The 15,541-nt window shown below is 46.4% G+C and overlaps 1 protein-coding gene across 1 annotated transcript in view; it reads left to right on the forward strand.

The window, feature by feature from the left end:
• Nucleotides 1-6,250: 6,250 nt before the first annotated feature.
• The window catches only part of LOC308172157 (solute carrier family 22 member 23-like), a gene marked incomplete at both ends in the record, with an annotated part of 45,914 nt that continues 36,623 nt past the window's right edge, over nucleotides 6,251-15,541 (forward strand). The window contains one exon of the mRNA XM_080547068.1: nucleotides 6,251-6,709. Coding sequence (XP_080403194.1) covers nucleotides 6,251-6,709 — 459 coding nt within the window. The remainder of the gene's footprint in view (nucleotides 6,710-15,541) is intronic.

Here is a 15,541-nt window from a genome sequence, read left to right on the forward strand (position 1 = left end):
ACAGCAATAGTAAATAAACTAACTCAGCTAACTCTGGCATATATATACCGTATATATGACATAATGTACACAGTTGTGGTTATAAATGGCTAATGCAGAGGGGAGGTAGGAAACAGCATTGGCAAACAGCCTGGGTTCTCCACTGCAGTAATCGGCAAGATTGACAGCGCAGTGTGAGCCTGAGGCTAACCTCCAGCACTCTCCAGCGCGAGTATTAATCATCAGTGTCAGTTTCCGACACACACACACGCGCACACACACACACACACACACACACACACACACACACACACACACACACACACACACACACACACACACACTATCCTTCTCTCTCTCTCTCTCTCTCTCTCTCTCTCTCTCTCTCTCTCTCTCTCTCTCTCTCTCTCACATGGACTCATATACATTCACACCTACACACACATGTTCAGTTCAGAGCATACACCTACTGGGGCGGTTCCTCGACACACCTAATTGTTGCTGGGGCAACCAACAAGCAGGTTTGAATGATAACAAACAAGCAAGGTGAGATAGTGTGTCAGTGACAGGTTTCTGTTGGCTAGCACCCAAGCAGCATTCCCTAGACTAAACACCAAGCATTGAGTAGGCCATTAAGTTTTGCAAACGTTCTATAGAGTATACCACTGATATTGTCGAATATATGTCAACATTATGGGGCAGAAACATTAAGAATACTGCTCTTTTGTAGGCCGATGAACCATTTGCAATTTGTTGAAATGGGAGGGTAAAATGTTTTTATTTATGTGGGAAAAGTAGGATATCATATCACTGTATTTTTCAAAGTCACAGCAAATGTAAAATCATGAGGTTGTCAGATGTCTGATTTCTTTTTGTTGGGGAGGACATTATTATTTCCACCCCACAGTGGTGTTGACAGTGGTGTTGTTGTTCAGTTTGGCCAGGTGGGGTCAGCAGTGTGTCAATTACAACACACAGCTTCAGGCAGAACTGCAGTAATGACTTTACACTGCACCATTCAATGCACAATGCCCTTTCAAATCATTTTATAGGTAGCACATCTTTTTTTACAACCAAATTTCTGTGTTTTTACTTTTTGTATTTGTTTTTCTTGTTTTAGATTTAATAATATTCAAGGAAACATTTCTCCACATTTTCCTCACTCCTCAACACACCTCCTGCCCTTCCTCCCTCCCCCCTGTCTGCAGAATACTTTGTCATCTACTTTGCAAAGAAGGCTGGTGACATTAGCAGCTCTTTCTCTCTACCTCTCTGCACCACTCCTCCTCCCAAACCCACTGTGATACACTCATTCTCTGGTTTATCAGCGTTTTCCTCCCTCTCCCCCGATGACATTATAAAACTGGTCACATCCAACGCATTGTCTTGCAGACATTCCTGCTTGGATGTCAGCCCACCACATCAAACGCCGCCTTAACAAGACTGAGCTGCTCTTCCTCCATGGGAAAGCCTGCCCTCTCCAAGACTCCAGACCTCCTCCCAGACAGCCCCAAGACTCTTGGGGTGACCACATATCCTGTGAGGCAAACATCACAGCGACAGCACGCTCCTGTAAATTCTTCCTCTACAACATCAGAAGGATACGTCCATCCATTCCTCACGAGAGAAGCAGTGATCTCCTGCCTTGACTACTGCAAGGCACTCTTGGCCGGGCTCCCCACCTCTGCCTTCACACTTCTGCAGATCATCCGGAATCGCTCGTCTAGTGTTCAATCTCCCCAGGTTCTCCCATAACACCCCACTCCTTTGCACCCTTCACTGGCTCCTGGCTGCAGCTCGCATCAGCCTACTGGACCCCCAATGTCCACCACTGGGACATACTGTATGTACAGTGGACAAGCATCAGATTTTGAAGGCAGTTCAGCAAAATCTTCCAGTAGGCCTATGATTCAGCATTCAAACAGGCTTTTTAAATAAACTATGGATGTTGCAGTGCCACACTGTAACCAACAGAGGGAGGCGCCACCATTTCAATTGTTCTTAGAGCTTATAAAATGATATGGAGGATCCAATCCATCATGTGAACTGTTTGCACACTATTGTTTGAATTAGCACAATTTCAACAATGGGTCTGAATTTGAAATAAGTATCCCCAAGGCCTTACTCATTGTTATTGTTCTGTTAAGCCGTCATTACTAACTGAGTGAGGTCCGGAGATATCTATTTGTTGACGCTAGTGTAACAGTATAATGATTGAATTAGATCAATCTGATCCATGCACAGAATGCACTGGTTGTGTTTAGTCAGGACTTAAGAATCATAGAATACCACATATTGTATTTTTAACAGCTACATATTAAATATAACATACATGTGCTGACAGATGTTTTAATCAGTGGTCAAATGTGGAGCGCATTATAGACTGAGAGGCTTGTTGGACATTTCTGACAGGGGGCAGAAAGCTCCTGGTTCGGTTTTTGCAACTTGCAGCTGGTTTTGCAACTTGTTTGCCAGAGTACGACAGTACTGAGTGCAGTAACTGTTTTTCCAGACTCACACACACACCTACACACACTACACACACAAATTGTTCGCCCCATCGATTATCCACATCATTGACTGCCCACGTTTGGTGTCAGTATCAACACCGATGGCCTTTACGTAGACACACATACCAGCCTGCATACACACACAGGAGGAGATATCATAGGATGTTCATTGAAAGGAGTGTCAAACTCGTTTTGGTCACATTGGATCAAATGCAACCTCACACATACCAGAAAAGATAATACATTTGTTAGTCAAACTAAACAAGTGTCAATTGCTGTGCGCACCGGTGCCTCATATTATTACAATACTCAATATTACAGTTAGCCTATAATCAGTCTACGCTCAATGCCTCATTTCCACAGGTGGTCAATATTACCGTGCCTACTCACACCAGATGACTCAAGATGGGTTAATCTGTGGGCATCTGGTGTTTCGAACTAAAAATAGAATTAACAATTAATGAACCAATATTATGTACCTTACCAAGTACAATAAAAAGCTGTAAGTAGGAGCCTAATGTGTTTTAGTTTTTTTTTATGAAATGAAAAAAGAAAAAACATTATGCAATGTATGTGTGAGGTTGCGCTTTGAGTTGCATTCATGTACGAAAGGCGCTATATAAATAAAGTTTCACTTGACTTCATTTCACTTCACTATGCAAGCAATACTTACTGATTGAACCTAATTGCTATCTTCCCATTTCAAAGCTGATCTATCTTTAAATAAAAGAAAACACCCGTGGGCCTGATTGGACCGGCTCCGGCTTTCACATGTTATCACGCATTGATCATGCAAATATCATGCAAGTATGTGTGGTGGGAGGACCCATTACGGTTGAAATGGGTAAACCATTCCTAACTTGTAAGGTCAGTTTCTAATCACCATGATGAGGGTGTCAAAGGTCAGGCCTTTTGAGGGCCGGTGCTAATGGCACCTCAGGACATAACTTGGAGATGTTAGCTATTGAAAAAAGGTGTGGTAGTCATGCTCCTAAAGGCTTTAGGAAGTTGTAGTGTTATTTCACTAGTATCACTAGTATCACATCGCACCAGTGGGCCTCAGATCAACAAACTAATAAATAATTGACCCTTTACAAACTCTGTATCTATGCAAAACGGTTTCTGAGGAATCCTCTGTGTGTGTGTGTGTGTGTGTGTGTGTGTGTGTGTGTGTGTGTGTGTGTGTGTGTGTGTGTGTGTGTGTGTGTGTGTGAGAGAGAGAGAGATATTTCTGTTCTCATGCTCTCTTCTCCCTTTTCTTCTACCATGACAGTCCCATTGTCGCAGAACTATTCGGATAGGGCCTATAGGCCTGCTAAACGTCTCCTACACAAATTACAAAGGGGACCTTTGTTGCCCATTTAGATCCAGTGGCTTATTATGCGCTGCTAAGCTCCAATCAAAGATCCAGTGGCTTATTATGCGCCGGTAAGCTCCAATCAAAGCGCGTGAGAGACAGACCAGGGCGTGGTCTGGGAGCAAGGACCCGCCTCCACGAGGCCGGTTCAATATTCCCCCTTGCTCGTGTTCAACAAACGTCAAGTCGTTTCCAATGCAAAACGACCGAACATGCGTCCGAAGGAAGTGTGCATGCATAACCTAAAGATCGGATGACTCGGTCTGTCAAGAGAGAGATTCTTGGTATTTGTCCACAAAGAGACGTCTCCAGTCTGCATTTGGGACAGGTGTGTTACCTGTAGGCAGTGTGCGAATTAAATCACGGTGTGCGGGGGAGCCCAGGGATTAAAGCAAAAAAAAAAATCTCCTGACGGATTTTTTGGGTGTAGAAAATCAATGACACATCGCTAGTCAACTAACACGGCTTGTTTTGTGAGCCTGCTAACAATGTAAAGTAGTGTTCTAGTTAACTAGGTAACAATGTAAAGTAGTGTTCTAGTTAACTAGGTAGCAGTTCAATCCATTTCGCTGCTGTATTTTGGCTTGACTAGCGAGTTTGTGTTGTGATTCTCAACAACGTAGTTTCACCCTTTTCCATAGTTTTGAATAATAAATGTGTGGACTGACGATGTAGCGCAGCCTAACTTATTCTAATAATTATTTAACATAGTTTTATTCTGATAATGATTCCCCCCTCCTCCCAGACAAGGTCACATTATTATTGGATTGGTTGTTTGGTGCCGGGTGAAGTTAGCTAAACATTTAACCTGCTAGCTAGCAAGAGAAACATCATGTCACTCTCCAAAGGTGTAAAGAGGAAAGTTGACAGTGAAAACAGGGCATTTAAAGAGGAATGGACAGCGAACTATACGTTCATCCTACCTGGTTTCATCAATGCAAAGCCGTTGTGAGACTCACATCTTCCGTGCTCACAATGAATGTTCCCTTCCACCTATACATGCGAGTCGTCCTTTTCGTCAATGAATGCGATAAAGACGCGCTAGAGGAATCGATTGGTGCATAAAAACCTTGAGAACTGCCGGATTAAAGTGACGTCCATAATAATAATAAATAATAATAATACATTAGACTTTTTAATAATACATTAGACTTTTTCTAGACACTCAAAGACGTCCATATCACCAGATAGCCAACAAATAGTGACCGATGGGAGATGCCAGTTTTCTCATTAAGTGAGATTTAATAGCCTAATATTATTTTTTCTATTTTTAATGAATGGCTCATTGTAATTATTATCCCTAGTAATGTAGCGTGTTTGCTCTGTCATTAAATGTTTTTCAGGAGCATATAGGCTAAGCGGATTCAGTTTTTTTTTTTTTTTGCGACGATTTAGTTGTCAATGTTTTTCATAAAATTAAACTGCATTTGCTTTGTTACTGTTCACATGTGTGGTGCAGTCACATTCACATAGCCTATAAGTAAACATTAAGTTTGAATTATTTACTGAGCTGGCGTTACTTTTTTCAAACCACACACCGCATGTCGGCTATTTCAGCACCACGCGTTGTCCACCTACTTATCACTATGAGGGGTTCAGCGTCAGTGCACCCCGCTGCAAGTTACTGTCGCATAGTTGTAGCCAATAAAGGCCTATATGTAGGCTATATAGGCTATTATATATCATTTATATTACCTAATACCAACATCAAAATAGATTGTATGCCTCTACAAATCATATTACACCAGGTAAAATCCGTCACAACTTGGAATAAATCCATCGCAATTTGGAATATTTTAGAGCTCCCCCAAAATGTCACAAACCATGTTTCCAGGGGAGCTCATGTCACCACTAGGGGAGCTATAGCTCCCCGAGCTCCCCCTTATTTCGCACCCTGCCTGTAGGCGCCCTCCAAAAAAGGGGGCAGGTCACTGTCACTCCCCTGGCTGGCTCACGACTTTCTTCCGGACACCGCTCCAACCCAGATAGGTTGATCAAACCTTATGCTAATTTATGTTATTCGAAGGGGGATCGATCGATCATTTAGGACCCTTGGCTTCTACCGTGATCGTCGCGTCTGTCTCATATGATAGGCTACTATTGGAAATTCGCCAGGCTGCATTATTCGAACCCGCTGTCAGCTGCGATCGCTGCGCTCAATGGCTTCAGTCCACTAACTAAAGAGGGCTTCTGTGATTAAGCTTCCTGATAATAAAACGAAGTGCGTCTTATTTTTCCAATCCCAGTGATTGACTGACTGCGCACCGCTTTCACCACCACCACCGGGGAGCGCAGGGGGGCATTGACGCATTGTGGTGGAGTCGACGGGGGTAGCAGCACTGCCTAACAGGGGGGGCTGTGCGCTTCAGATCCATCCACATCCATGAGCGAAACCACCGCTACGATGGCCGTGGTGCACCTCGAGACGACGGAGGACCGGGACCTGCATCAACCGGAGAACGGCTTCGTGTCCGCCGAGACCACCACACCGGGACTGCTCTCACGCATCGACGGCTGCGTCTTGCCCTTTCTGGGGGGCTTCGGGAAGTACCAGAGGCAGCTGATCGTCCTGACGTGGATCCCGGCGCTGTTCATCGGATTCAGCCAGTACTCTGACTTTTTCCTCCTGGCCCAGCCGAACAACACATGTGTGCATCCTCCGGTGAACGTCACTAATTCGACGACCAGGAGTCTCTCGTCGCTGGTTACCGGGCCACATAATGGTACACAGCGGGCCGCCGCATACGTGCATGCCAACGGGAGTTATGCCCCCCGTAACGACACGGCGCTGGGCATGCAATGCATGTGCAAAGAGTGGACGTTCGAGCTGCACACGGGACTCGTGCAGAATGTGGTCACCAAGGTAAGTTGCGCACCCCTTGACCATCATTAATATGTTTATTATTTGTTAATATATGAATGAATGAATGAATGAATGAATGGTCTTTATTGTCATTAATACAGTACAGGTACCATACAACGACATTTGGGAGGGGGGGCTCCCCTGGTGCTAGGAAAAAAATACTAAAAACAAGAAGGGAAAGGAGCTGGTTTACATACATAAAGGCTATGTACACTATCCACTATACTATACTACTATACTATACAAATAAAACACTGTGCTGTACTCTATGCTATGCTATAAATATCCTAATATTTCCTATCTCTGAACCTTTTGTGCACGAGGGTTGAACTTGTCATATTGCACATAGTGTTATTGCACATTCATTTAAAGTGTCGCAGTTTGCAGGTTTGAAATGTTCACAGTTGTGTTTCAGTGTTGCACTTGATTTCAATCTAGTAGCTGCCATCAAATTGTCTAGATTGTCCAGGGCCTAGAACCTAGGTCTTTGCTGTGTTCAGGGCCTAATATGTTTTTTATCTGTATATTCTCCTATTATCCTCTCCAAGTTAAAATGACACATGCTACACTTGGTTATGTACTAGGCCTATATGTCACCTATTGCAATCTCAAATCTAAACATATTAGGCTTGTTTTGGTGTAGCCTAGGCCGACACCGGAGTCATATTATCGCAGCTTCATTTGATTTTGAATCCTGGAAGCATGCGGGTTAGTCCGGTTCAAACCTCCCATACCAGCGCTGCGCACAGGCGTGGGTCTTCCACGGGCTACCCCCCCCCCCCCCCCCCCCCCTGGCAATAATAACATAACTCACCAGACAGAGCGCTTTAATAACCTATTCATGGCTCTATGAATAATCACGAACAATAAGTAGGCTAGTGTGTGGGAGAGGGAGAGAGAAAGAGAGAGGGGGGGGGAGAGATAGGGAGAGGGGGGGGACAGATAGAGAGACAGGGAGAGACAGAGAGACAGGGAGAGAGACCGACAGAGAGACGGAGAGAGAGAGGGGGGGGGGACAGATAGATAGAGAGAGAGACCGACAGAGAGACAGGGAGAGAGACCGACAGGGAGAGAGAGAGAGAGAGAGACCGACAGAGAGACAGGGAGAGAGAGACAGGGAGAGAGAGAGACAGACAGAGAGAGAGGGAGATGGAGAGAGACAGACAGAGAGACAGGGGGAGAGAGAGAGAGAGACCGACAGGGAGGGAGAGAGAGAGAGATACCGACAGAGAGACAGGGTGAGAGAGAGAGAGAAAGAGAAAGACCTGTTCTATCGCCTCCTGGACTCTAGCGCATTATTTGCCGACCACAGCCAGAGGAGCCAGGGCATGAGTCATCGCAGCAGCTGACGGGGGGTTGCGAGCTATCGCGGAGAGATGTCAGCGGGGCTGCCTTAGCTCGCTCTGCGGCTCTGACCACGGCGGAATGGGCCGGTGGTGATAATGGCCCGACCAAAAAGATCGGAGACAGTGAGACCAGCAGAGAGACAGTGAGACAGTGAGACTAGCAGAGAGACAGTGAGACAAAGAGACAGTGAGACTAGTAGAGAGACAGAGAGACAGTGAGACTAGTAGAGAGACAGAGAGACAGTGAGACTAGTAGAGAGACAGTGAGACTAGTAGAGAGACAGAGAGACTAGCAGAGAGACAGTGAGACAGAGAGACAGTGAGACTAGTAGAGAGACAGAGAGACTAGCAGAGAGACAGTGAGACAGAGAGACAGTGAGACTAGTAGAGAGACAGAGAGACTAGCAGAGAGACAGTGAGACTAGCAGAGAGACAGTGAGACTAGTAGAGAGACAGAGAGACTAGCAGAGAGACAGTGAGACAGAGAGACAGTGAGACAGAGAGACAGTGAGACTAGTAGAGAGACAGTGAGACCAGCAGAGAGACAGTGAGACTAGCAGAGAGACAGTGAGACCAGCAGAGAGACAGAGAGACTAGCAGAGAGACAGTGAGACTAGTAGAGAGACAGTGAGACTAGTAGAGAGACAGTGAGACCAGCAGAGAGACAGAGAGACTAGCAGAGAGACAGAGAGACAGTGAGACCAGCAGAGAGACAGTGAGACCAGCAGAGAGACAGTGAGACCAGCAGAGAGACAGTGAGACCAGCAGAGAGACAGTGAGACAGAGAGACAGTGAGACTAGTAGAGAGACAGTGAGACTAGTAGAGAGACAGAGAGACTAGCAGAGAGACAGTGAGACCAGCAGAGAGACAGTGAGACCAGCAGAGAGACAGAGAGACTAGCAGAGAGACAGAGAGACAGTGAGACTAGTAGAGAGACAGAGAGACAGTGAGACTAGCAGAGAGACAGTGAGACAGTGAGACCAGCAGAGAGACAGAGAGACAGAGAGACTAGCAGAGAGACAGAGAGACAGTGAGACTAGCAGAGAGACAGAGAGACAGAGAGACAGTGAGACCAGCAGAGAGACAGTGAGACAGTGAGACTAGTAGAGAGACAGTGAGACAGTGAGACTAGTAGAGAGACAGAGAGACTAGCAGAGAGACAGTGAGACAGTGAGACTAGTAGAGAGACAGAGAGACTAGCAGAGAGACAGTGAGACTAGTAGAGAGACAGTGAGACTAGTAGAGAGACAGAGAGACTAGCAGAGAGACAGTGAGACCAGCAGAGAGACAGTGAGACCAGCAGAGAGACAGTGAGACAGTGAGACCAAAAAGTGAAGCTGCGGCTTCGATTCGGAGCAAAGGCCATGCACTGTCACGCTCATTACTCCTCTCTCCCGCTCGTCACCCCTAGAATAATGCCTTCCCGCATTTTGCCACCAATGTCACCTGCTCCGACTTAACACTCTAAACGCCAGTCTCTGGTCCTCTTTATCTGTCCGTATGTGGTCCATTGGACCTGAAACCAGCCTGTGGTATGAAGGATTGCCGTTTCTGAAAGTAATAGTCAAGTAGGCTTTCTTTGGGAGAATGAGGATTGGGAGGATTTTGGCACGCTTTGATGTACAGTATGAAGCACATATGACACAATATGAAGCACATGTGAATACATGTATGTATACAGCTCCTCCGACCTCGGTTTCATATGTGGTTACTGTATCACAGTAGGACTGGATATCATAATCGATCAAATGATGAATAAAAGCCTGTCGGCTATAGGCTTCTGCAATATTTTATCACACTTTATTGTCCCATCACTGGTGAATAAGTTAAGGAAGTGAGTATTTATTGTTTGATTACTGGATATCAAAGTGCACAGCTCCGCTTTGAATTTACAAATAGTAAGCTGTTCTTCATGGTGAAGCTCTCCAGACAAGCTGACTTTGCACATGGATTAGAATAAGAGAAAGAGAAAGGTCAGGATTTCCCCTTTTGCACTTCTGAAATACTGTAGACCTTAGGCCTAGTGTTTCACAATAGGCATGTGTGCGTAAAGACAGATATATTAAGTCTATACAGTACCAGTCTAAAGTTTGGACACACTTCCCCCTTTGAATGGGAAAGTGTGTCCAAACGTTTGACTGCTACTGTATATGATGTTCAACTTCATGTGCAGTGCACCCTCAGAAGGCGAAGTAAGTTTGCAGGGGCGTCAGTTATGTTGGTGAACGAACGTCAATAAAGAGACATTGCTTTCTGTGTAAAACACGAGTAAAAGGGCACATATATTGCTAGTCTACTGTTGTTACTGCTCAATAAGCATGATCTGTGTATCACTCTCATTTGTGTTCCAAAGGTGTGTGTGTGTGTGGGTATGTACCTAACTTAAGCAAACATCCTTTCGGCTCAAGGAAATCTTGTTCGACAACTTGTGCTTATGGTCATAGGCTCTTAACCATCTATTGGGGACTGAGCAAGGAGAGAGATAAATGTTTTTGCTCAATGTCCTTGCCACACACACACACACACACACACACGCACACACACACACACACACACACACACACACACACACACACACACACACACACACACACACACACACACACACATGTTGTCTGCTAGATATTTACATACCCATTACCCACTCAGTATTTGGTACATGTCCTGCTCAACCACAACAGCTTGATTTAAAAAAGAAAAAAAAAAGAAAAAGAAAAAAAGAAGCAATTCTTTCTCTGCCATTTTCAAAGCGTGATTCACACTGAGGCGTGATGCCAGCGTGCCGGGACCCCCCCCCCCCCCCCTCATTCCCTCAGACATCTGTTTACCACTGATAATGTCCCCTTTGAAACGACCCAGCAGAGACACACAAAAAAAAGAAAAAAGCAACGCTAGCCGTTGGTGTTTCACTTTGCCACGAGCCAGGGGACACTTTATTCACACGTTCGTTTACAGCCTCTAATGGGGAGGACGCCGTATGGTCGTCGGCTGGGCTGACGAGCTTCCTGGTACTGTTCGGTATACGCACTAAAACATTTTTTAAATAATCCGATGCAGAAAATCCCAGCCTGCGTTTGAAATTGCACATTCGACCAAATCCGTGGCATGCCCCCATAGGGTATGTGATTATTATTCACGTTCACTGTTGTTAATTGAACTAAGACTGAACTGAGTTATTAAGGGACTAATAGGGCATCTAATCCAAGGGCTAGTTGTGTTTCTACTCATATTTGTGTTGGTATCACACACACACACACACACACACACACACACACACACACACACACACACACACACACACACACACACACACACACACTGCAGCCACCAGAGCAGAGCAGTTGCTTGACAGAGTCGAGCAGTCGGGCGACAGGCTCTCAAGCAGAGGTGTCCTTTTTCCCGACCATGCATTCTTGTCCCCCCCCCCCCCACCACAAGGTCACCCCCCCACGCAGGAGACATTGATTCAGGGGCCCGTAAGGGACAAATCCCATAACGGTCACAGATTGAAATGGAATTGACCCCTAAATTGCAATAAAATGGACCCTCGCTCTTAGTCATTTGTTGGCTTGTGTCATCTCATGTGACCTTGCTCTATAGGCCCTTTTCCATCACTCCCCCCCCCCCCCTCACACACACACACGCACACACATCCCCCTCCACCGCCCGACACAGGAAGAACCTGGATGTGTGATCACGACCCCCGCGGCAGGAAGTGATGACACAGCGGTTCTGGTCGGTGTTTTTTAGATCACACTGGGCACACAGCTGCCTGCGCACATGACTCTCGTTGAGCAACGTCGTGCATCAACCCTACCCAACCCTGCCCCAGACGAGCAGACTGCCAGCACCACGTCAACGTGGCGGCGTCTTTCCTGTCGAAAAAGACATCCGAAACGTATCACTCTGAACACTATCACTCCCCCCCCCCCCCCCCAGAAAAACGTAACACATCCTTCTAACGGATCACATTTTTCAAAATCTTACTTCACTCGGGTTCAATCTCCAGGAGAAGGCAGCACAGCACAGCCACAGTGATGTGTTGGGAGTCGCTTCTCAGTGAAACCCTCCACCCAACCCCCCCCCCCCTCCTCCCACTGTTCCCTCAGAGCATTCTTTTCCTTTTCTTTCCGAGAACTCTTTGATAACGTCAGGCTCCGAGGAGCTGTCGGGCGGGGGGGGGGGGGGGAGGGGGGGGAGATCCAGGGTGGCTGATGTGGAGGCCCCCTCTTCTAATTGAGTCCTGGGTGTCCTCGGGGCCTGAGTTAATTGGACCGAAAGCTGCAGGAAAATGAGAATGTATCATTACTGAGAGAGAGAGAGAGACGGATAGGGTCTCCCTGCTCCCTGTACCCACACAGGGGCTGGTACATTCCGACAGTAACCGCTACACTGCCCTGAAGTAACGTAGCGTAGCATAAAAAAAACTCATTAAATTCCACAGCGAAACCCCCCCACCCGTGTGTGTTTCAAGGAAAGTTCTGATTGTACGATCATCATATTAATTGGGGGAGGGAGTTTGTTCCTCGGCAAAGGCAGAGGAGGACCATCTCCGTCTTAATACCTAGCCTGGGATTAACCCACGTCAGGGTTGTGATTTGGCAAGATCGTCGTAAAGACGGTTACCGTTTAAGGTTTAATTGGATATAAACGTACCCCGAACTAGAAATGTTGAAGAGTTGTTTCACACCTACACTCACAGAACCCTTTATTAGGAACACTAGACTAATACTGGGGGCCTCCCTTTGCTCTCAAAACTGCCTCAGTTCTTCGTGGCATTGATTCCATAAGATGTCGTCGGAAACATTCCTTTGAGGTTCTGGTCCATGATGACGTGATTGCATCACGCATCATTCCTGCGGATTTTTCAGTTGCGCTTTCAAGCTGTGAATCTCCTGTTCTAACCACATCCCAAAGGTGTTCTATTGGATCTATTCAGATCCGGTGACTGGGGAGGCCACTGAAGAACACTGAACTCATTGTCATGATCATGAAACCAGTTTGAGATGACTTTTGCTTTGTGACATTATCATGCTGGAAGAAGCCATGAGAAGATGGGTACACTGTGGCCATGAAGGGATGCACATGGTCAGCAACAATACTCAAATAAGCTGTGGCATTCAAGCGATGATTGATTGGTATTAACGGGCCCAAAGTGTGCCAAGGAAACATTCCCAGCAGCATTATATCATTATTCCATTACACCACCTCTACCAGCTTGGTCTGTTGACACGGCAGGTTAGATAAGGCAGGTTAGATAATCCCATGAAGGAGAAGGTGTACAGGTGTTCCTTATAAAGTATGTATATTCTTTCTATTTAAAAAAAAATTTTATACAGTCATTGAATGAAGATGCCTTGTGTTGTTGGTGTGATACAGCAGCAGGCCATTTTCATGCGAGAGAATAGCTTGGTCATTGTAGCCGACTGTAGGCGACATCATCGTTTCGAGACGCGTCGGCCTCGAGCACAATGAGTCGTGCGCAATGAGTCACACACAGGTGTTTGCTGGAAAACCTGGACCGGTGCCCACTGGTGTGTACGTGGCACTGTCACCTGCTCTGCTCTCTGGGTACTGAGAGAGATGGAGACCAGAACGAGCTGAGTAAATGAACGAATGAATGGTTTAATGACCACACGACCAAGATCGGTGGAATTTGTCGTCGGTACAGATGGAAAAACTCAATACAGCAGTGTCAAATACATCAAACATACACACATGCGTACACATGACTATTACAATGGACAATGTACACACATCACCACAAGACAAAATCATCAATCAAGTCAATATTTATAGCTATGAAGTGCAGTACATCTGGCAGGGTTAGTGCAGTGAGTCCGGTGTTGAGTCCTTATAGCAGAGGGGAAAAAACGGTTTTTGAAACGGGACCAACACCAACACAACCATCACAATCTTTTTTTTCTTCTTTTTTTTTTAAAAGTCACGTGTCATCTTTTTTTGAAACGAACATGGGCGGGCGGATCAGTTTCTTTTTGTCTTTCTTTTTTTTTTCTTCTCTTCCTTTTGTTACCAACAATACTGTCACCTGAAGACGATGGGGGGAAGCTGTTTATGAGAAATAAAATGCTTTATTATAACACGTCTGGAAGAAACACACTTTCATAAGAGAGAGAGAGAGAGACCCACCGCCGTTCACACCGTCCTCCTCTCCCCTGGACGTCACCGGGTGTGAAGTGAACAAACTCCCCCACAACCCCCCTGGGCGATACCTCCCTCCCACACTCCCGTTGTTGACGCAGCTGGCCTGGCCTCTCCACGGACCCCAAGGCTGGGATCGCTACAGTCTCTCCTGATGTGTCATCTCCTGCTCCGTCGGAGAAGAGGTTCTCTGGTTCCTCCCCTGGGCACCTCCTCGTCCAATGTGTAGGAGGGGGAGGAAGAGGAGGAGGAGGAGGAGGAGGAGACCAGGATCGGAGATTGACCCCGGATCAGTGTGGAACCGGTGGGGGAACGAGAGCCGCCTTCAGCTGTTAGGGTTGGAACGGGCCCCTTCCACAGATGTAGGCCTACCTCACACACATGCCAACTGGGAGGAAAATAACGGCTTGTGGGACTGAGAGATAAGGCTCCGCACAGACGTGTGTGTGTGTGTGTGTGTGTGTGTGTGTGGGCATGGGTTTGTCTCTGATAAGTGCTGTTATTGAACAGAGAGCGAGTGAGCACGGAAAATGGCGGAGCGTGACCCAAAGCGACCTTTGGCCCCAGTTTGGTTGTTTTGAGGATTAAGTGATGGAATGTGGGACTCTAGGGGAAGTGGCTAATGCATGGTGTCTCTCTCTCTGTCTCTTTCTCTCTCTCTCTCTCTCTCTCTCTCTCTCTCTCTCTCTCTCTCTCTCTCTCTCTCTCTGCGGAAACACAAACACTCACAGAGTGACAAGAGTGGCGGAAACGCATATAATTATACACTTTGTCACTTCAAGACACTACTAGAACCTGATAGACTAGACTCACTATGTGTGAGCGAGAGAAGGAGGGAGAAAAGGAAAGAAGGAAGGAGGGAGGGAGGGAGGGAGAGAGGTAGGGAGGGAGGGAGGGAGAGAGGTAGGGAGAGATGAGAGTCAGAAAATAATTGTTCCCTGCACACACTGACACATTCCAAGGACAAAGGCGTTTCGTTTCCCCTCCACTATCCCCCTCTCATTTGTTCTCTCTCTCTCTCTCTCTCTCTCTCTCTCTCTCTCTCTCTCTCTCTCTCTCTCTCTCAGTATAGGCTTTCATTATCCATGCATAGCATACATATTCCTGAGAGTGGACAGTAATGTGTGTGTGTGTGTGTGTGTGTGTGTGTGTGTGTGTGTGTGTGTGTGTGTGTGCGGACTCAAGTCAGGACATTGAGGAGCTGCCAGGCACACTGCTGACTTCAAACACAACATTGAAATTGCACTTCAATCTTCCCCATAAGGGAGAAACGCATCGCTAACACATTCAGCTGAAACTGAGCTGACAGGCACTGGGACCATT

The sequence above is a fragment of the Nansenia antarctica genome (assembly GCF_963989245.1).
Source record: "Nansenia antarctica genome assembly, chromosome: 16".
NCBI classification, from domain to species: domain Eukaryota; kingdom Metazoa; phylum Chordata; class Actinopteri; order Argentiniformes; family Microstomatidae; genus Nansenia; species Nansenia antarctica.